Here is a 22,943-nt window from a genome sequence, read left to right as displayed (position 1 = left end):
AGATGGCTAAAGTGACCATGTAAAGAGACAGTAACAATAAGAAGTAGAGCAATCATCCCTAAAAACCTCAGCATAAGATTTTCTTACATCAATTTTTTTGAGATCAAGAGCTGTTCTATTCAAATATGATGAATTGAATAGGAGGAAGGGGAGGTGTGTGGAGGGATGGGGACAGAAAGGGGAATGGGAAAGGCAAACCACTGGAAGGTCAGTAAAGTATTATGCTGAGAGAGCTCCAGGAATCTTTGTTGATAGACTAATTAAAAAAAAAATGGTTCCTATAATTTCCCTAGCTATTTCAGAAGGGCACTTCCAATTGCCTTTGCTGAGGAGTGTTGACTGTACCCAATCTTCTCAAATTTGTGGTAATAATTTTTCTATAAAAATACACCCTTGACCATTTGAGAGATTCTAATGGATCAGAGATTAGAAATTTACCTCATGTATGAGAAATAGACAGCCCTTAAAAGTCCCTAAAGAATTCTATAAATGGAAGTTGCTTTATAAAGATGTTAAATGATCTTGATTTCAATTCTCTCCTTGAATACTGGATACATAGGGTCATCTATGTCCCTATAGAGACCACTCTCTGCAGAAATACCTGTTTTGAAGAGATGAAATTAACTCCTCCTTGAGCCTGATGCTCCCACACATTATTAACAGGGTCATTTTGGGGTAGGAGCAACAGGCCAAACAGGCTGCTCCTGGTTTAGAGGCTCTCAATCAGCTCTCTCCCCCATACCCCACTTCCCCTTGCTCTGATCCCACTGCAACACCCCAGTTTATACACTTTCTTCCTCTGAAGCCAATTTACTCAATGAGCCTCGTTCTTATCTCTTGCCACTAATCTCTTGCCCACGCCCTTCAATCCGCCTGGAACTCTCTCCTGCACATTTGTCAGACCATTATTCATCCCATCTTCAAGACCCCTCTGAAATCTCCTCCTACATTGATCTCTCATCTCCCCACCCTATTTTGGTTTTTTTTTTGGGGGGGGGGGGGTTATGCTATTTGTTAAGCACTTACTATGTGTCAAATACTGTTCTAAGTGCTGTGGAAGGTACAAGTTAATTAGGCCAGACACAGTCCCTGCCCCGCATGGGACTCACAGTCCAGGTAGGAGGGAGAACAGGTATCTTTGTCTTACAGTCGAGGAAACTGAGACACAGAGAAATTAAGTGACTTGCCTAAGGTCACACTGCAAGCAACTGGTAGAGCTGGGATTAGAACCCAAGTCCTTCTGACTTCCGGGCCCATGCTGTCTCTACTAGACCGTGGTGTTCCTCTCACTATTCCTTCCATGCTATCTCCTCCCACTGTCATATAAGCACTTGGTTAATTATCCCACCCTCTCACTGCAATTTGTATGTGGATCTTCATACTCCTTTACTTCCTCCTGCTTGTAATGCATTTTAATGTCTGTCTCCCCCACTAGTTGGCAAGCTTCTCGAGGGCAAGAATCATACCTACTAACTGCATTGTACTCTCCCAAATGCTTAGTATTATGCTCTGTGCATTGTTAAGTGCTCAAATTATGCTACTTATTGGTTGATGTGCCTGAAAAATCTTCTAGCAATGCAGTCTGTGTGATCACAAGGCAAAAATACACAGGGATCAGAGTCCATCAACCCCATGACACTCGGGGTGCCCTCGGCCTTTGAGGGTCCCAATCAGAGATGGTATTTACTGGGCATCTCCTGTGTATGAAGCACTGTAGTAAGAACAAGATCCCAATCAGAGATGGTATTTACTGGGCATCTCCTGTGTATGAAGCACTGTAGTAAGAACAAGATCAAGTACAACCAAAGCAAAATGCACGTTCCCTGCTCTCTAGGGGGTCATAATCCCTGCTAGAGTCAATTGTCAACGGAATCTTGTCCAGAATGGGCACAATTTTGGCAACTCCTTTGGAGTGTTGATCCAACCCCAAGGATTGGGACAGCCAAGAGATCCGCCCCATCCCATCTTTGCCTGGATCCCGTCCCTTCCTCTATGCCCCCACCCCCAACCACCAGCCACCAAGGATGTCTCTAGCTCAAAACAGGTCTCTCACCTGGCAACAGCTGATAACTTGAGCTGTATTTGATTACATTCCCTGTTTGATGACTTAGTTATCAAATTGTTGCAGTTTGGAAAGTGCTTGCTGGGCTAATCTGTTGTATTTTTGCTCTTGTACCTGAAGTTCATGAAGTGAAGTTGAATTCTGTTTTTAGTTTTTTCTGTGTAGTTTTAGTTTTGGATAAGGATTCACTACCATCCCCGGGGATTTTGTTGCTGCCAGACCGTCTTTGACATTACACGGGTTTCAATGTTGGAGTTTGGAAATGGCTGCAGTGCCAATGAGAAAGATTTGGTGCTCTTGAACTTGGTATTCTGCCTTCCTCAGTATATGGTTGAAAAAGTGTCTCTTTGAGTTTGTATTGTAAGAGATGAGAAGACTGGGGTTGGTGTTTCACTAGGGAAAGTGGATTTGGTGGTCTGTGTTGATAATGCAATTCTCTTAGACTGAGGAAAAAGAAGTGATCAGAGGATTCCAAAAATGATGTCCTAGATCTGAGATTAGGACAATTGTAAATCAGAGGAGTTTACAGGAGGGCAGAGCACATTGAAGGAGTGCTCTGAAGAAGGAAAAAAAGCTCATTTTCTTTTCCTCAAGTTCTTACTATACAAGATGGCACTTGCTGGGGTTAACCCAAGCATAAATGTAATTCCCAAAGATGAAAGGCATGTTGAAAATAAAATGGAGAATCTGCTTGCTCCTTTTGAATATTGTATCCAGCTAGGCACAGTGAGACAAATTAATGGAAAATGGAACCAAGGAGGTCAGGGCATCCTCGGGAATGTGATGCTAATGTGGAAGCAAGGGTCAGACCAGACTGAAGTTCCTCAGTGCAGTTATAATGTCCAATTTTCTATGCATTGGTAAGAATTGGCTTTATCGTGGGTATTTCTCTTTTATATTAAGTGCTCACTTTGTGCCAGTCACTGTACAAAGCGCTGAGGTAGATACATCGTAATCAGCTTGGACACAATCTCTGTCCACATAATGCTACAGTCTTAATCCCCATTTTACAAATGAGGTAACTGAGGCATTGAGAAGTTAAGTGACTTGCCCAAGGTCATTCAACAGGCAAGTGGTGGAGCTGGGAGTAGAACCCAGGTCCTCTGGCTCCCAGGCCTGGGCTCTTTCCACTAAGCCACACTGCTTCTTGAACTGTGCCAATAGCATCACCCATGTGCCATATTAAACATCAAATACAAGATAGGATAACAAACAATTAGATTCTAAAATGAAATTTGTCTTCCAACATTGAAATAATACTCATCAAATTACAGCTTTCCTGGATGGAACCTAAGAGAAAAATGTATGACAACAGCATGCCCAAGTAGTGGTAGAATAGGGAACTGAGGGACAGAAAGCAAAGAGAACTGTTTGAAAGATTCAGCAAAACCCAACATTAAATAGTATGGCACAGCCACAACTGGTGGGGAAAAAGCAGTAGTAGATACACTAATCTGATGTACAGCATGAATATGCCTCTACTAAGTGGTATTTAGTGCCATAATAGTAATGAAATTAGAAGTCTCAGAAAGCCTCAATTAGGTGTGGTATGAAAAGGAAACCTTTGAAGAGCTATCGATTTCTAGAATCTGTTGTTGAAGTAAGGGAGAACAAGAGAATGACAACCAAGGAACCATGCTGTGAACAAGAATATTAAGTAAGTGATCTGTGTCTGAAGACCATCTCCTGCTGTATTCACCACCTTTTGAAATTTTTTTCTCATTGTTGTCACTCTTAGTTGTTTTTTAAAACATGTTTAGTTTTAGGACTGTGTTTGAATCTCTAACATCTTTGTTGGATGTCAAGTGGCTCAACAGAGTTATTCCCTTCTGGCATCTTATCAGAGTGCTATTTCAAATTTTACCTGAAAAATTATTGGCCATTTATGGTTCATTGTTTCACTTGTTTCACAAAATATCCCCTCTTAGTTGGAAACAAGGACTAATGTTTTCTGCTCCTTAGGACATTTTGGAAATAGTGTTTGATAATAACTTTGATGTCAATGCACTTTGCAAATTTTTTTTTTTAATCACAGGGAGAATTTTGGGAATTTAAATAGCAAATATCAGAATGCCTGTTTTATTATCATAATTTTTCTCCAGCACTGAGATTTGGAGCAGAGTACCTAACGGACTTATTTTTAAATTTTTTATTTGCTCACTGTTTATTGAGCTAAATGGTCAGTACCATTTATTGAGCTCCTACTGCGTGTCAAGCATGGTACTAGGTGCTTCGGAGAGTAAAATATTAGTAGGCATGATCTCTGCCCTCAAAAACCTACAGTCTAGCAGAGCAGTTTACTACAATCTAGATTGCAGGAAAAAAATTAGTCCCCTTACTAATTGAGAACAAAGGCATCTCTTTAAAGATGAGTAGGAACATAACTTTCCTTTTAGTTCCAGTTGACATATGGTGCTCTCCAAATGCATGTCAGAATGTGCAGGACACTGTGAAATCTGAATGGGGACAGAGAATACTATGTGAGCTGTCTGAAGATTTCATTGTTGGGCAGTCATCCTAAATGGAGTGCATGAAGTTCAACAGTAAGCGCTCAATAAATACGATTGAATGAAGGAATCAGTTGTGATTGGTGCTTAAGGTTGTGTTTGTGCAGGCTGGAGTTAGATTGCCTTGAACTAATTTCCTGTCCACTTCTCTCTCATACCTTACCCCTCTAGACTGCCACTTCCTTATTGTCAGAGATTGTGTCTGCCAACTCTATTGTATTTTACTCTCCCAAGTGTTTAGCCCTGTGCTCTGCCCACAGTAAGCCCTCAGACTCTGCCCCTTGTCTGCTGTGTGACCTTGGGCAAATCACTTAACTTCTCTGTGCCCTACCTAGTTCCTCATATGTAAACTGGGAATTAAGTCTATGAGCCCCATGTGATACGGGGACTGTGCCCAACCTGATTACCTTGTATCTACCCCAGCAATTAATAATAACAATAATAATAATAATAATAATAATGATATTTGTTAAGCACTTACTATGTGCCAAGCACTGTTCTAAGCGCTGGGGTAGATACAAGGTAAGCAGGTTGCCCCACGTGAGGCTCACAGTCTTAATCCCCATTTTACAGATGAGGTAATTGAGGCATCGAGAAGTTAAGTGACTTGCCCAAAGTCACACAGCCGACAAGTGGCGGAGCCAGGATTAGAACCCACTACCTCTGACTCCCAAGCCCAGGCTCTTTCCAGTAAGCCACACTGCTTCTCTTAGAAACGTGCCTGGCACAAAGCAAGCCTAACAAATATTAATTTAAAAAAATCAGATTGATTACCTGAGTCTATCTTCCAAGTGCTTAGTGCAGCACTCTGCACACAGTAAGTGCTCTAATAAATATGATCGATTGATTAATTGATGTGTCTCCATCATCACACTCTCATCCCAGCCTTAGCTATTAAGCAATGACTTTTTCTTATATCATGAAATACAAAAGAGGATTTATAATCAAAACATGGCCTGATAGCCTGGCAAAAATGAGCCCAGGGCATGCGGCCAGATCTCTTGTAATACGAGAGTCATATTCTTCAAGCATTCTGCATGAAAGAAAATGTGTTTGAGCACTCACCCCGTATCCAGTGCCACCCAGAACATGGTGTTTTATCCAGACAGATGTGCTCTGCTGAGAGAACATGCCCTAATTCTGCCATTGCATTCTAACCAAAATGCTTTGTCAAAACTCCCATTTCAGAAGAACTGACTGTACCAAGAGGAAATCCCCCCATGATGCTAACTTGAAATAAATATACAGGAGAAAGCAGAAAATATATACAGTGTGTAAATGAGTATGTGGAAAATACGTGCCCAAGAAAGTAATATCCTTCTAGGCAGGCACAATGGAGATATGAGAAGGGGATGTATTCATCCTCAGCCGAGCAGTGGTGAATCCTAGTTTCGCTGTAAAGGGGATCAGACTGTAAGCTCATTGTGGGCAGGAAATGTATCAGTTTATTGTTGTATTGTACTCTCCTTAGGGCTTAGTACAGTGCTTTGCGCACAGTTAGCTGTCAATAAATACAACTGAATGAATGAACAAATTGGGCCTCAGACAGCTTTCTCTTTTTCCCATTTCTTAAAGTGGCCCTGCATCTCAAGACCGGTCATTTCCGGGGGTGATCTTTGGATCTGCATCCTGACAGGGACAGGGAACTTTTTTTTATATGAACCCACCCCCTACCCCATAGCACTTATGTACATATATTTAAATTATTTATTATAAATTACTTATTTTTTCATATTAATGTCCGTCTCCCCCACTAGACCATAAGCTTGTTATGGACAGGGAGACTGTCTGCTAACTCTTGTATTGTACTCTCCCAAGCACTTGGTACAGTGCTCTGCACACAGAAAATGCTCAGTAAATACTAATGATTGATTGATTGATTTGGCCTGGGGCCCTGTTGGTTTCCATTCAGCCTCAACATACTAGACTATTCTTCGGGCTACTAGTGTTACTCACTATGATGAGGGGACCTATCTACCAATACTGTTGTACTCTCCCCAATACTTAGAACAGTGCTCTGCACACAGTAAGCTCTCAATAAATGCCACTGATGATGGTGATCAGGCATAACAGAATATGTCTGGGACTGAACTGCTAAGCAATGTTTTGAATGAGAGAATTTCTCAAATTTATATGCAAAGTTTGTTATATTCATTTCAATGTCAGAAATTCTACTTTTTGAAAGCTTCCTGAGGGCAGAGATAATGACTACTGTACAGTATTGTACTCTCTCAAATGCTTAGTACAGTGCTGTGAACACAATAAGCAGTCAATTACCATATTGAAAAATAAACATCTTTAATTACTTTAATGCATTGCATTCTATAATGAAATGAGCCATGTATATGGTAGAGAAAAGTGAGCCTTTTAATTATTTGGTATTTTTAGTGAATGAATCCTGAAATCCAGGTAATATGACTCTTTAATACGCTATGAGTAGGGGCAAAATAATTCAGTCCATTGTTTTTAGATGTTTGTTCAAAGGACCAGCACACAGTGAACTGGATATAAAGTGCACAGTTCAATTCAGCATAAAAATGTCTTCTTTCCTGCATATGATGTTTTTATAAGACAGGCAACTTCTTGGCACTGACAATTATATGTTCTTTCCATAGCTGCTTGGATTTCATTATCTGCTGCTATATGAGCAATTTTTTTTCCACTGTTATATGACATACTGCTTATAGCAGTTGATTCTATTTTAAACATTGGGAACTGTTTCCAGAAGGTTTTTTTTTTAACTCTTCGGCAATGTAAGGCTGCAAATTGGCTGTGTCTTGGCATTCTGTTATATTTATTGGATCATAGAAATAAGATGCGGGTGTGTATGAACAGGGCAAAGAGAAAATAGCACGAAAGAACTAAATGGGGGATATAAACAACGAGTCTGTTTTTACTCTTGAATAAATTGAAAAGATGATAGATAAATCCATTTTGGAATCATGTTGCTTTCAATGTGTAGTTTTGTGAGAAAAGTAAGTCAAGTATTGGAGGGTACAGACACTGTACTAAGTGTTGAGGAAGAAAAAGACTGGGACCCAACTTTAAAGATATGTTCAACTCTAGTTGTGGAAGATGACAGTGAAACAGTGTGGTCTAGTGGATAGAGCAAAGGCCTAGTCCCAGGTCTGCCACTTCTCTGCTGTGTGACCTTGGACAAGTACCTTAACTTTTCTTGCCTCAGTTACCTTGTCTGTAAAATGGGGATTCTGTGGTTGGGTCTAACTTTGTTCAACCTATTATGCACAGCCACATTCTAGTATTCATCAAGTAATCTGTCAGAATGTGATTTGAATACCCTGGCAAACTCATTTAAGCAACTGGCTGAGGGACAGTGTTGATTCTTAATACAAGGGTTTGGCATTGGGGGAACCAGAGAAATTGTCTGATTCTGGCCCTGGTTCTGGGGGGTGAAGGAATGCATCAGTCAATCAATCAGTAGTATTTACTGAATTCTTATGCTTATTCTGTGCAGAGCACTGTATTAAGCCCATGGGAGAAATGGATGATTTCTAGAGGTTGCCAGCCCTATCCAACCTCTCTGCAGTGACAGTTGCCCCCTTGGGCAATCCTAGCAACCCACCCCCCACCCAACAGTAGTGCTGCAGTTCCTAAATGGGCAAGCTCATCACTCCTGGGGAGAGCCCGGATGACAGCCCTATCATGGCTCCCGACTGGACGGCTCTGATTGACAGCCTTTAAATAGCAGCAAACTATGGAATGACAGTTCATCTTAAAGCGAATCAAGTCCATACCTAGGAAACCTGACACAGAGCGAAATTATCTCCCCCAGTGACACAGAGCTGAGTGTTGTCACAGATTGGCATTATTTGGTCAGGTCACTGTCCAGTAATGCAAGGGCAGACAAGGAGGTGAGTGTGTCCTCTGGAAGACTCAAGGGCAGAAGGGCGCCAAAACACCATCAAGATTCAAACCGAATGAAAAGTCTCTGGAGCAATTGTAATGTCTGACTTTCTTTATGCAGAAGAGACATGGACTTTCTCAAGAGGTAATAATGATGATGATGGTATTTCTTAAGCACTTAATATGTGCCAAGCACTGTTCTAAGAGGTCACATTTGACCTCTGCCGAAAGTTCCACCGATGCTACTTATGTACTATATTTACCATCAGGTGTCAAGACAGGATCATAGTGAGTTCCCGTAATGCAGTCAGTGTAATTACATGTTCCCTGTGTGGGACATGACTGGAGAACAGATGATAGTAGAATATTCAAACAGCTGCTCTCCTGAGCTGAAATGGGGAACTGTAAATGGGGTGGACAGAAGAAACTATTTAAAGACACAGTGAAGCAAAACATCAAATAATGTGGCTTAGGAGAAAACAGTTAACATGCCCAGAAATGAGAAACGGAGTAACTGATTTGGACTAGAGGCTCTGGGAAGATTGTGACACCAAGTGGGCACTGAAGGCGATGGCAGGCATTATGGGTAACAAATGGCACAGGGTGTCAAGGGACAATTTCATACCCACTTAACTATGTGAAAGAGGCTGTCAGTCATTCGTCAATCTCATCAGCCACGCTCAGACCGATAAAAGCTTCACTGCCAATAACTTGAGCTCTGTCTCACTTTGTGAAAAAGTGTCTTCCTAGAAGAGGAAGGATAGAAGATAATTATAGCAAGTTGTAAGTGTTAAGAAAAAGGTTCTTCCTCTACTAGTTTTGTTGACTGTTTCGCAAACTGGCCAGCTTTTCAGTGCAAGTCAAGCAGTTCAGTGGTTTGGCTTTAAGTACTGGCTCGTGGTTCTGTGAACTCCATAGCACTTAGTTTTGAAAAAGTAACAGGTTACTTACCCTCAAGTTCACTGAAACAATCTGTAGACATTAAGATCATGCCTTGGTTTCTAAATGACAGGGCAATCAGATTAATTGAAGACATCTAACTGTGTGTGATAGGCTGGGGGGCTCTGGCAGATCTTGAAATTCTGGATTTGATTTTGTAAGGCATTATCTAATTTATCATCTCAGTGACCTTTTCAATAAGGAGGAGGCAAGTGCCGTTACCCTCCGACTTTTCAAAAGAGTTCATTCAAGCCTCCGAGGTGAAGTCAGTGTGGCATAATGGAAAGAGCTAGGGCCTGGGAAACACTCCGTCATTTAACTTCTCTGGGCTTCATTTACCTTAACCGTAAAATGGGGATTAAAGCTGTGAGCCCCATGTGGGATATGGACAGTGTCCAACCTGATTAACTTGTATCTACCCCAGCGCTTAGTACAGTACCTGGCACATAGTAAGCACTTAACTATCATAGGAAAAAAAGTCCTGAGATTATACGTCAAGTCAATGTTAGACTGGAACCCTGATGATTTCCTCTAATGCTCTGTCCACAAGATGACACTTAGTCTCTTCTAAATTCTGTCATGTGTTTATGCATGCACACTTACTTACCCCTGCAGATGTCTTTTCTAGCATCTTGCAGCGAAATGTGAGATGTACCAAAGGAGTGTTCTTTATAATTTAAAATATTGGTGCCCAGTTTTCAATTTCTGTTTTTGTTCTGTTTATGGAATATGGTCTGGTAGCAGTGGTATGAGCTGTACTGTTTATTTCTCTCATTTCTTTTCCTCATGAAGCATAGCAGAAGTTATTTTTAGGAAACTAATTTGGTCCATTCTACTTTCAGGCAATTTAAAGCAATATCTTACCAGGACTTCTAATAATAATAACAATAATGTCTGTGGTATTTGAGAAGCGCCTCCTTTGTGCCAAACACTGAGTAAGCACTTTGGTAAATGCAGACTAATCAAATGGGACATAGTCCCAATCTCATGCAGGGCTCACAGTCTAAGGGGAAGGGAGAACAAGAATTTAATCCCCATTTCTTACAGATGTGGAAATTGAGTCACAGAGAAGTTAAACTTATTCAAAGCCACAGAGCAGGTAAATGGTGAGGCTGGGATTAGAACCCAGGTTTTCTGACCCCCAGCCCTGTGTACTTCTCACACTGCTTCTAATGAACTGTTGAAATTCTCAAGTTTTTTGGTGTACCTTAAGTGTATCTTTTCTGTGAAGAGTTGCTGGGCTACCAGCACTCTGTTGGGTGGAAGTTAAGGTGGTCAGGATGCCTTTTGGCCCAGAAGCAGAACTTTTATTTGAGTGACAATAATGATATTAATATTATAACTAATAATAATAACAATAATAATAATAGTGATTATGTACTTAGTATGTGTCCAGCACTGTACTAAGCACTGGGGCAGATGCAAGATAATCAAGCCCCACATGTGGCTCACAGTCTAAAGAGAGAACAGGTATTGAATCCCTATTTTGCAGATGAGGAAACTGAGGTACAGAGAAGTTAAGAACTTGCCCAAGGTCACATAGCAGAAATAGGAAATGATAGAGGAACCCAGGAGTAGAGGAAATGGTGTGGATGTTTCAAGTTTGAGTTTAGATTTTAAAAACTTGCACACTGTGGAGCTCAGTATTTGATTAATTCATTGTGGCACCAGACCAATCAGAATGTGCAATAAAAGTTTGGTTTTATATATTGTCAGTGTGGTGTTGGAGCTGACAGTAGGCCAGTTACTAAGACTGCTAACCAGTCAACCAATGATATTTGTTGAGCACCTGCACGAACACCATGCTAAGCACTTGGGAGAGGACAACAAAAGCAAGGCACACATTCTGTGCCCTCAAGGAGCTTGCAAAATAATGAGGGAGACTCCTCACACTGTGGCAAAGATATAGCAGATAAAAGTGCAAATATTTCAAAGTGAAAGAGCTGAATAAATATACAAATAGATTCACATAGGTACACAAATGCTAAGGATAGGAACAAAGTACCTAAGTGCTAGAATGGCCATTGGACTGATGCAATGTGTGTGATTAGAATTAATTGGGAGGACTTACTGGATGTGCATTGAATTTTAGGAATCCTACCAACTCTACTGTCTTCTCTCCCAAGTGCTTAGTACAGTGCTCTGCACACAGCACTCAATCAATCAGTCATATATATTGAGCACTTACAGTGTGCAGAGCACTGTACTACGGGCTTGGGAGAGTACAACACAATATAGCACATACGTTCCCTGTCCACAGCGAGCTTACAGTCTGTAGGGGGAGGCATACATTAACATAAATTAATAAATACCAGATATGTACATAACTGCTGTTGGCTGGGTTGGGACGATGACTAAAGGGAGTAAATCAGGGTGACTTAGAAGGGAGTGGGAAAAGAGTAAATGGGGGCTTAGTCAGGGAAGGCCTCTTGGAGGAGATGTGCCTTCAATAGGCTTTGAAGTTGGAGCGAATAATTGTCTGTCACGCTAATCTCCTGATTTGGAATCCCATCCTTCCTGACATCAGACAGATGACAGCTCTCCCCTTATTCAGAGCCCTCCTAAAATCTCACCTCCTCCAACAAGTTTTCCCAGATTGAGTCCCCAGCACTCAGCCCTGATGGAATGCCATTAACATTATAACACAAAGGTTCCAGCAAGTATTTTTCCCCGAAGACTTCGCAGCTTCACAAATCCATTAACAAGTTACATCATTGTCTCTTCATAAAACCCACTGTCTGTACTGTAATCATGTGGACTGTCATTTCCAGTAGCTTGCTACATCCTGACTTGTTCTGAACTGTTCAGTCTACCGTAACTATCTACTTGTCAATAGATTCAAAGTGCATTTTGAAACCTACATGATAAGAAGAATCAAGAAATGACTCATCATGCTCCAGCTAATCAAATTTTCTTACCCAACTTGATCATTTTTATTTTTCCCTTCTCATTAGATCCCAGTGATGTAGATTAATATATTTTTCCAGGTAACATAGTTTTGCAAAAGGGTAAATCTATATCTCAAGCAATTGTAGTGAAACAAGATTAGTTAATGCTTAAGGACTTTTTCTGGTCAAATAATAATGCACACCTTTGATTTATATAGCACCTTTCTTGCCAAGGACTCAAAAGAGCTTTCATATCTAATAATTACTATTATGGCATTCATTAAGGGTTTATCAGGTGTGAAGCACTTTACTGAGTACTGGAATAGGTGAAAGATAATCACTTCTCATACAGTCTATTACTGTAATCTTCAAAATATCTTAGAAATGTGTAAAGGCAGGAATTAGGGACCTTTTCAAAATAATGGGAAATTGAGACACAGAGTTGCATGAAAAAAGTCATAAAGTGGATCAGTGACACAGATAATGTATTTCCTCTTTCACAGGCTTTTAGAGGCAGAAAAGTTATTTCCATGTTATGTGGTCCTCTCAGGGCAGTTAGATAAGACTTCAGCCTGGAATTACCAACTTAAAAAGGTTTGTTATACAGTTGTGCATTGGAAGAGATTGAGGAAAAGGGGTGCCTCCACAATGCAGCCATGATGTGTTCTTAAAAAACACAGGTGTTTCTTCAACAGCTGCACTTTGGGGCACATTTTCCCACTGATATATGTGCAGTTAGGTTTCATTCCAGAACCAGTCCTGCATTATGACTGACAAAAATTGCACAGAAAATCCCTCTGCCATCCCCCCTCTGTGTTTATTCCCCTCCTTTGTTTCCCAGGATTTTCCTACTCCCCTGAGCCCCAACTTGGCCTCCCTCCTTCTCTGTCTCCCCAACCCCATGCTCATTTATTTTTTTGGTTACCCCACCCCTTCTCACCCCTGAGCCCCAGAGGGAAAGGCAATACCACACTCAAAGCCACAGCTGTTGTCCCCAGCCCCCATCCTGCCTCTGTCTCTCCCTCCTTCCTCTTCCACAGCTGGGGTGGGGAAGGACAAGTGGGGTTCCAGACAGATAAATCTTCAAACTTTGCATCTATAATCTACCATAGTAATAATACAACAGAGTTGTTGGTTGATTACTTGACTAGGGGATTCTGATATTGATATTAATCAATCAATAGCAGCTAGCAAGCACCCACTGCATGTAGAGCATTTGGGAACTTACAATAGAATTAAGAGATGTGGTCCCTGCTCTCAAGGGGCTTACATTCTAGTGGGAGAGACAGACCCTAAAAGAACTTACTGATATCCATTCTGTCACTCCCACTGTGAAGTGTCAGAAGGGTCAGGGGAGAACTGGTCCAGGGAGTCTCAGGGAGAAGTGGCAGAGACAAGACTGAGCATGGAGAGCAAGGGAGAGACCCTCCCCCCCAATCTCTCACTTCCTAAACTCCCTGGGTCACGCAGTCTCCAGTGTCATCTCTCTATGACTCCAACCTCTGAAATTCAAATAGTGGTGATAATATTTGCCCCACCCCCGCCAATCCCAGAGGACTGTCGCAAAGGATACATCAGATAAAAATATACATTTACCTAGAAGGAAGGAAAGAGAGACATGTGTCTCTCTTTATTTAATTTGTTGGGTGTTTTTTTATATAAAAGTTGTTAAAATATATCTTTATACCAAAAATGTTGAACAGAGGACTCTCCAAAAGTGATTCACCTTTAGTAGGAGGCCTTATGATTATTTCATAGGCTTTCTTGAAAACCAGAGGGAAAACATTAAATTCTTTTTAGATGGATAATGTGACACTTCAGAATTTATTTTAGTTTGTTAAGGAACTCTGTTGTGGAGAGAATAATTTGAAGTGCTATTTTAATGTAACTGAACAAGTTCAGCTCAGAGATAAATTGAAATGTCAATACTTCAGAGAACAAATGAATGATAATTGTCAGAAATTATAGTCTATGCATCCTGAGGAATTGGCATTTAAACCAGGCTTCAAATTATTTTACAAATTTAACTAGTGAGGTGTTGCCAACCCAACTACCTACTGTTGAATAATTCAATCTAAAATAATCCTCATTAAACCAAGGTAACCAAGTCCAAGAAGTCTGTGTATATAGGAAGTGAACTACTGCCGAGCTAGAGGAAAAATTTTGAAAAATTCACCACTAGTTATATTGGCAGTGTAGTTAATAGACTGCCAATTGCCACATGTGTGGCTGAGCAATTTTTTTTAAGTAGTTCAACTTGACAGAAGAAAACCCTTCCTGTTCTATTGATCATATGTGCAATATAGTTCTGTAAAGAGCACCTTGTAGCAGATGTTCTTATAGATATTACAAATGGAGCTTCATGGCACCTCATTTTTGTGGTTTTGATATATCTGGGGTTTTGAGAGAAGCTGCATGGCCTAGTGGAAAGAGTGTGAGCCTGAGAGGCAGGGGACTGGGGTTCTAATCCTGCTTCTGTTACTTGCCCTGCTATAGGATTTTGAACAAGTTTCTTAATTTCTCCATCTCAGTTCCTGCATCTGTAAAATGGGGATTAAATACCTGTTCTCCCTTCTCCTTAGAAAGAAGAACAGCATGGCCTAGTGGATAGAGCACAGGCCTGGGAGTCAGAAGGACCTGGGTACTAATCCCAGCTCCACCACTTGTCTGCTGCATGACACTGGGCAAGTCACTTAACTTCTCTGTGCCTCAGTTAACTCATCTGTAAAATGGGAATAACAACTGTGAGCCCCATGTGGGTCAGGGACTGTGTCCACCCCGATTTGTTTTTATCCACCCCAACATTAAGTACGGTGCCTGGCATGTAGTAAATGTTTAAAAAATACCACTATTGTTATTATTATTACTGTTATTATTACTATGTCCCCATGTGTCCAATCCGATTATCTTGTATCTACCTGAGCAGTTAGTAAAGGAATTGACGTGCAGCAAGCACTTTATATCATTATTATTACCATCGTTATGTATCTCTAGCTTCCGATCAATCTGCTGAAGTAGGAATTTTAACCAGAAACCCTCATTCTTTAATGGTGGAAGGAGCCATTGGGACACACCTACAAAGGACTGACCTAGCGCCCAGCCACAAGGAAAATCCTGGTGACTAAGGTCAGGAAGGAGGCATCCAAGTCCCGGGTGGCTGGAGGTGGAGATAGAGGGGCTGTTGTTTGGAAAGGAGAAGCCAGTGTCATGCCACTAGGGGTAAAGAGTCAACTCACCAGAGGCTGAAGACTTAGTGAGACTGGATTTTGGGCAATGCTAGGCAAGTGGTCTCAACTAAATCCTGAGATGGAGGAGAGAATGGGAACGAGAGCTAGGAGACCTTGGACATTTCAGTTGCCTGAAGAGTGAGGTAGGGAGTGGCAGGTGCTGAACTCTCTGAAACCCCAGCGTAGAAACACTGAACCCTGAGGGGAGGAGAGGGGCAAGGATGGCTGATCTTCAGCTTTGGAAATTGGCATATTTCATTTGGAATGTTAGCAAATTCTAATCTCTCACTGCTCTCCTTTGCCAGGACACAGAAACCACATGAAATTTACTAAAATTACAAACAGAATTATAGACAGTTTGGGAAGCAGAGTAGCAGCATCCCTGATTTTAGAGCTGCTATAGAGCATACTGTTCTCCCATTTCCTGGAAACTCTATATTAAGAATCAGAGGGGTTAAGGACTTGTTTTTGGGAACCACATCAAATAGTAAGCAGAATAAAGAACGCTGGCCCTTGTTGATAGGTGTCCAGAGTGAGAGTTTGGAAATGTTCAGTGTGAATGGACTGTGAGTCTTAGACCCATGTGCACATAAAGAAATTCTGGTTCTAGAGCTGGTCTTTTGTGAAGCTATTTATGGTGTTGATTTTTTATTATATTTTACTTAAACTTTTACCTTTCTTTTGTGCATCTGAATGAAAACTTGAAAAACTAATGCTCTTGGCAGAGGACCTTGGGGACCATTGGTTCCTTCAGGGCACAAAGAGAAATAATATGCAATAGAAGTCTTAATATACCACATGTATGTTTTTTTTGTTTGTTTTTTAATGGCAGTTATTAAGTGCTTACTATGTGCAAAGCACTGTTCTAAGCCCTGGATTATCTTTTAGAGAATATAGATGCTTGTAATCACACTCCCTTTTGCCCGCTTAGGTTGTCCCACTGATTGAATGGTTTTCCTAAACTCTCAAGATGCTCCAGACCTCCTTGTCTCTCCAATGCCATTAGTGGTGTGATTTTTAAGAGGGCCTGAGCCCTAGTTCAAGATTCAGACCCTTAAGGCCGAGCCTTTCTTTCATTTTTCCTCCTCTGTCCTTGGGTTAATCATTGTTTCGTAAGAGTTCTTCAGTTTCCAAGAAGCTTCATGAGTCTCTTTCGTAATGTTTTCAGTTTGGAAAGGCCTGCCTTTCTGTGAGTTAATGGAACCTATACCTCAGAAAATTCAAGTGGAATCTGTTTCGAATGCCCAAATTTGATGAGTGCATTCCAGATTTTCAAAACTCTTGAGGAACCTTCCGGATTTAAAACTATGTTGGAGAGATGGTCTCAGCCCCTCTGACTGACTGACCCTTAGGTGGGGCAGATCTCCGAGCACAGTGGTATCGGGCAAACCTGCAACCAAAAGAGAAGCAGGGAGAGATTTAAAAGGGGAAAGGGCAGGAGGGGTTTTGTGAAGTTTAACAGCCTGCCTGTTCTGGAACAGAAGGCGGGGTAATCAAAACAAAGCTGGTTCAGACAGTCTAATTTCAGGTCAACCAGCCTTGACACCATCCCTTGAGAGTCATAACTTATGGGGCTTCTCAGCAGTAAATCACTAAGAAAAGGATTTATTTTGGGTTAACCACGTCTACAAGGGGAGAAACCTAATACCTCAAAGGAGATTTGTATTTTAACAGATTTGGTATTTTAAAAATGAAATCTGTAGCCCTATAACTCTCTCTTCCTCTCTCTCTTTTTCACCTTCTCTCACTCATTTTACCCCAGCTTCCCTCTACCTACTCAGAAGTACTCATACACACAAATGAGAAAAGTGCCCTTAATGATATCATATAGAAATATCAGTTGTGGTATTTAAGTGTTTACTAGGTGCCAAGTTCCGTACTGAGTGCTGGAGCAGAATACCTATATGGGGCACAGTCTCTGTCCTACATGGTGCTTGCAGTCAAAGTAGAAAGGAGAACAGGAATTCTTGGTTGACTTGTGAATTCCATTCAGAGAATAGGTTTACCATTGCTTCTCAGCTGTGAACCCCTTTCCCTGGCATGGAGCGTTTCACACAAACACATCCTGCCTCACTTCATTGCAGTGACCATTCGACCAAATGCCTCATGGTCCTGGCTAAATTTAAGCCAAAATAGTGGAATTTTATATGAATAGCAATTCTATATTTGAATTAGACCTTGCCAATTTCCTGTTGGTTGAAATTTTGTGTCTCTGCAGTGAAACTGCATTTGTTTAGTAGAGTGCTTTAATTTTTCCCAAGTACTTTAGCATTATATTGAGCAGTTATTATACACCTATACAGAATAGACTGGATAAAAAAACTTTGTCACGAAAATGATAATAGTTCCATCTGTCCTTTTATCTTAGGTCAGGGCATTTTCAAAGATTCTGGTATGTAATAATAACTTAACAGGGCCTCACAGATGCAGCATGGCCTTGTGGAAAGAACACGGGCCTAGGAGTCAGAGGACATGGGTTCTACATGTCTGCAGTGCTGCCTTGGGCAAGTCACTTAACTTCTCTGTGCCTCAGTTACTTAATCTATAAAATGGGAATTAAGACTGTGAGCCCCAACTGGGGCAGGGACTGTGTTCAACCCGATTACCTTGTGTCTATCCCAGCGCTTAGAACACTGCTTGGCACATGGTAAACGCTTAACAAATACCACAATTACTATTGTTATTATTACAGTCTTACTCATTTGGAACTTGGGCTAACGAATTATGTTATCAGAATTTCACCTGTGTTTTTCACCTCTCGTGTTCCAAAGGAAGGAGGAGAATAGGAGAATAGCTGAAATGGGAAAAACAAAATACAAAGTCCTTTTTTTTTCTAAATTTAGTAGGTGTAGCATTGAAAATGGCAGTGATATTGACAGGGTCAGTAAAAGATAGCAGTAAACAATACTGGTCATTACACTGGTTATGATCCATCATATAGGCTGAGTCACTGGAAATGATTCTCCCCTTCTATCACCTGCCTCCCTTGCAAGAGAGATTTAGGGCCAGCTCCTATCATGAATTTCTAATTTTTCCCACTTTACGGATTGATTTGTTCTGTGGGGACCAGACTTAAATCACACACATCATTTTTCATGGTGACAATCTAAGAATAAAAAAGTACATAGCTTTAATGAAAAACGAAAAACATGAAGCTTCAAAGATATGTGCTATTTGAACCACTGTCCTGTCAAAACTCAAGATAATATTTTAACATTTTTCTCTTTGTTGGTGTGGGGGCCTAAGCATGTTTTCAGCAAAAAAATAAAGTACCCAAGCCAATAATGAGTTTGTCTCTCTGTTCGGCTCTGCATGTGTGTTTCAGGTGGGAGAATTCAGAGCTCATGCGGCAGAGTGGACAGCCAATGTTACAGCAGAGTTCAAAGAGACCCGACGGCGCCTGAGTGTCGAGATTTACGACAAGTTTCAGAGAGCCACCTCCATTAAAAGGAAGCTCTCGGCAGAACTGGCAGTGAACCACAATCAGGAGCTGACTCCCTGCAAGAGGACGCTTTCGGTGAATCACCTGACCAGCGACAAGGACATGTTGCCGCCGCTCACAAAGACTGACAGTATTTATCTGAACGGTTTGACGCCACACTGTGCAGTGGAAGAGATCGCAGTCATTGAAAATATTAAGTAGCGCTGTCTTTGGGAAGCCGTCAGCTGACCCGTGGGCCATATACTTTGCTCTGTGTGACTGATGCCGTTAGCATTTTTTAAATGTGCATGAGCTCCAAAGAGAAAAAAGCCTCGGCCGCCGCCACCGCTCCCACCACCGCCACAAAACCTTGGGACTGTGAGCCTGCACTGTCTTTTCGAAGATACTTTTGAATGGTACCATTCTCATGTTGAGGTGGTGAAACAAATAATGTCTGATGCCTTTTTGTGCCCAGACTGTTTTTCTTTTCCCTTTTTTTTCCTAATGTGCCATAAGGCCCAAGAATGAATTATAATTGTTTATGCTAATAATGTAGCTTTGAGGGATAAATCCTTAACTTTTCAGGGTCTACCTAACTGAGCCTAGACATGGACCATTTCTGGATGACAACATTTTTTTGTAAATGGCAAGAAATTCTTATGCAGCCTTTTACCTAAGAAATTTTTGTCAGTGCCTTATCTTACGAAGAAACAGAACCTCTCCAGTTGCCCGGTTTTGCCCATCTCCCCTGTCCACCCTTAAGCCTCTCCAGTCCTCCTCTTCTCCCAGCCCTCTGCAAGTGCACCAAATTCATTTGGCCTTTCAGATTGCTGAAAATGGTATGGAAAAATGACTGGAGTGAAGATACCTGAATAAAGGACGGATGCCAAACTCAATGGATACTGGAACAACCCTCCTCAAATCCTAGGTCGACAGGCCCTGCAGTTAAAAGAGGGATGAAAACAACCACTGAGAAATATCTGTTTTACTCAGGACCAGAGAATCCACATCCCCAATGGAATTACAATCAGGCCTATGAAATCTGTACTCCATGGCAGGTCTTACATATCGTGGCAGTGGTCAGCAATTTACCCCATTCTTTACCAGGTGTATCCCAAAACAAGGAAAGAAAACTGGCACATAACTAAATTATTTGATAGCTGAAAACAACCCCCAAAATCCCTAATGTTATTAAAACCAATTTGGATTAACCATCATAACAAGAGACTACGGCAAAGTGTTATTGTAGTAAATGCTAATAAGCATCCTACTGCAGCATCTGTCTGTTGCTTTGGCACATGAAAGTGTTCTGCATGTTTTGTTAGACCATCCCTCTCAAGCCAGAAACAGTGTTTAGAACAATGTAGCAGTGTTGGGCTGTGGTACGGTTGCGTCCGGTGGAGCTGTGGTAGAAATGAAAGCAGAAGTTCAAAGCGGCAGCACTTCTTTCCAAGCTGAAAATGTGGAAAGTGGGCTTGTCATCTCTGTCCTGACAAAGATAGCTGTTAGAGCACAATTGCAATGTTGAGCACCCTTCAGATAGGAAAGGTTAATATTCAGAGTTAAGAAGTATTTTCAGATTAATTTTGTATCCTCTAGTTTCGAGGATATTTCTAAGCAGCAGAAAAATCCAGCAGGGTACCCTATAGATGGAGAACATTACCTTTATTTTCCTATTCTAAATTAGTGTACAATATTTTTGAATACCATTCAAAATTATACAAAAGTAAAATGACTTCTAGTGAAAAATAGAGACCCCCACCCCACCCCCTTAAAAGTGGGAAAAATGAAGCATGGATTTGGACCGTGTGAAAAGAAGCATTCCTACTATTCTTCTGATGCAGTTGTTTTTAAAATAGTCAATTGGAATTAAAGTATTAGGAATGTTTGCAGAACTATTGAAACTTGACATGTACATACCATACTTAGCTTGCTGAGGAGGACTGTTATAAAATGAGGAAAAAAACACACCATCTTGTCAGGCCAGGCTCTTTTAAGAAAGAAAGCTACACCTATTTCCTCAATAACTGTGTTCTCAAAGTTCATATGGTGAGATGAATCTCTTGCCATGTATAAACTGTGAATTGTATGGACAAATAAAGTTTTTAATTAAAGTCAGCATTTCCAAGTCTTCTGCTTGCTGCCATAACTGCTGAGAAATCAGTTCTGACTGGCTTTTTCAGGAGCCTCAGGTATGCCAATTTGCATCTCATTGTCATAGTGACTAATGGAAAGGAAACTTTATGGTTTAAGACACTCAGGATACATTTAAGAAAACATTACTCATTCCTTAAGGAGAACATATCAGATCCTTCTAAGTAGCTGCTTTAATAATCAAGAGCTTACGATTCCAAATTTAATAGGATATCATTTTAGTGCCTCACCCTGACATTGAGTGTATGATTTTCAAAATTGTTACTGGAGTGTTCTATGGGGAGGCATTCCCTGTTTAAATCATTGTTGTCATTGTATACCTAATTGGTCATTTTTTTAAAATTTACACTTCAAGACATTGTCTTTAAAATTGAATCCTATTCTTGAATCATGAAATCCTTACTTTAGCATCTCAAAGGAGGGAAGGAAAGAATCTTCTAGGAAGGTTTCAAAGGTTACTGACTCCAAAAATCTGACCAAGCCACTTTATATTCCAGAGCCATTCTATATTGCATAATAATTACATTGTTTATTAAATTGTGGTGTTCTCTCTCAAGTGTTTAGTAATAATAATAATAATAATGATGATGGTATTTGTTAAGCACTTACTGTGTGCCAAGCACTGTTCTAAGCACTGGGGTAGACACAAGGTAATTAGGTTGTCCCCCGTGGGGCTCACAGTCTTCATTCCCATTTTACCAATGAGGTAACTGAGGCCCAGCGAAGTGAAGTGATTTGCCCAAGGTCATACAGCTGACAAGTGGCAGAGCCGGGATTAGAGCCCACGACCTCTGACTCCCAAGCCCGTGCTCTTTCCACTAAGCCATGCCCTCTTTCAGAAAGAGCTAATGCTAGTAGACAACTATTATGAGCACATTAGAGTATAATCCAGAAAGTAAATTCCAGAGAGGAAGAGAATCAGCCCTTTGGCATTGTTGATTCTCCAGAAAAACAGCTTGAGCAGTGAATTACCATCAGTGTTGACTAAACTCATATCCCCCAAAAGGTGTAGAGCACTCTACCAGATACTGTATCAGAGAAGTAGTGTGGCCTAATGGATAGGGTAGGGCCTGGGTGTCAGAAGAACCTGGGTTCTAATCCTGGTTCCACCACTTGTCTTCTGCTGTGTGATCTTGGGCAAGTCATTTAACCTCTCAGTGCCTCAGTTACATCATTTGTAAAATGAGGATTAAGACTGTGAGCCCCATGTGGGATAGGGACTGCGTCCATCCTGATTAATTTGTATTTACCCCAGTGCTTAGTACAGTGCCTGGAACATAGTCAGCACTTAACAAACACCACCCCTATCACTGGGAAAAAAAAAGATACAAATATGTCAATTCCCTTTTTATGGTTCTTCAAATAGATTGTTGTTGTTTTTAATTTGCATATGTCCTATATTCTATAATGTCTTCCATTTCAATTTTTTTTATTTTGGGAAATAGTAAAAAGTCAAAAAGCACATGGAATAAAAAATGTAATGCAAAGTTATCTCTTAGGCTTCAAGATTGTAATGTTGTTTTTAGGGTAATTTTAGAAATTTTAGAAACAAAATTGGATTTTGTTAGCATAGATAGGACCAAACACTTCCTACTCCTTGAATTAAATCCCTTGAGGTTTAGAAGTCTAACAAAAATAATAATAGTGAGGCAGTGCGGCTCAGTGGAAAGAGCATGGCCCTGGGAGTCAGAGGACGTGGGTTTTAATCTTAACTCTACCACTTGACTGCTTTGTGACCTTGGGCAAGTCACTTAACTTTTCTGTAGCTCTGTTTCTGTAAAATGAGGATTAAATGTGTGTTTTCCCTTCCTCTTGGTCTATAAGCTCCATGTGGGACAAGGACTGTGCCTGATCTGATTATCTTGTATCTACCCCAGCACT

At 40.8% G+C, this 22,943-nt stretch overlaps 1 protein-coding gene across 2 annotated transcripts in view; it reads left to right on the top strand.

The window, feature by feature from the left end:
- KCNK2 (potassium two pore domain channel subfamily K member 2) overlaps positions 1 to 20,996 on the top strand; it is a 93,950-nt gene extending 72,954 nt beyond the window's left edge. For both annotated transcript variants that reach the window (XM_038761086.1, XM_038761085.1), the window contains exon 7: positions 18,813 to 20,996. In XM_038761086.1, the coding sequence (XP_038617014.1) occupies positions 18,813 to 19,130 (318 nt within the window). In that variant the 3' untranslated portion in view covers positions 19,131 to 20,996. The remainder of the gene's footprint in view (positions 1 to 18,812) is intronic.
- Positions 20,997 to 22,943: the final 1,947 nt, after the last annotated feature.

This window comes from Tachyglossus aculeatus, chromosome 19 (genome assembly GCF_015852505.1).
Source record: "Tachyglossus aculeatus isolate mTacAcu1 chromosome 19, mTacAcu1.pri, whole genome shotgun sequence".
Taxonomy (NCBI): Eukaryota; Metazoa; Chordata; class Mammalia; order Monotremata; family Tachyglossidae; genus Tachyglossus; species Tachyglossus aculeatus.
This window is presented reverse-complemented; position numbering and strand designations above follow the sequence as displayed.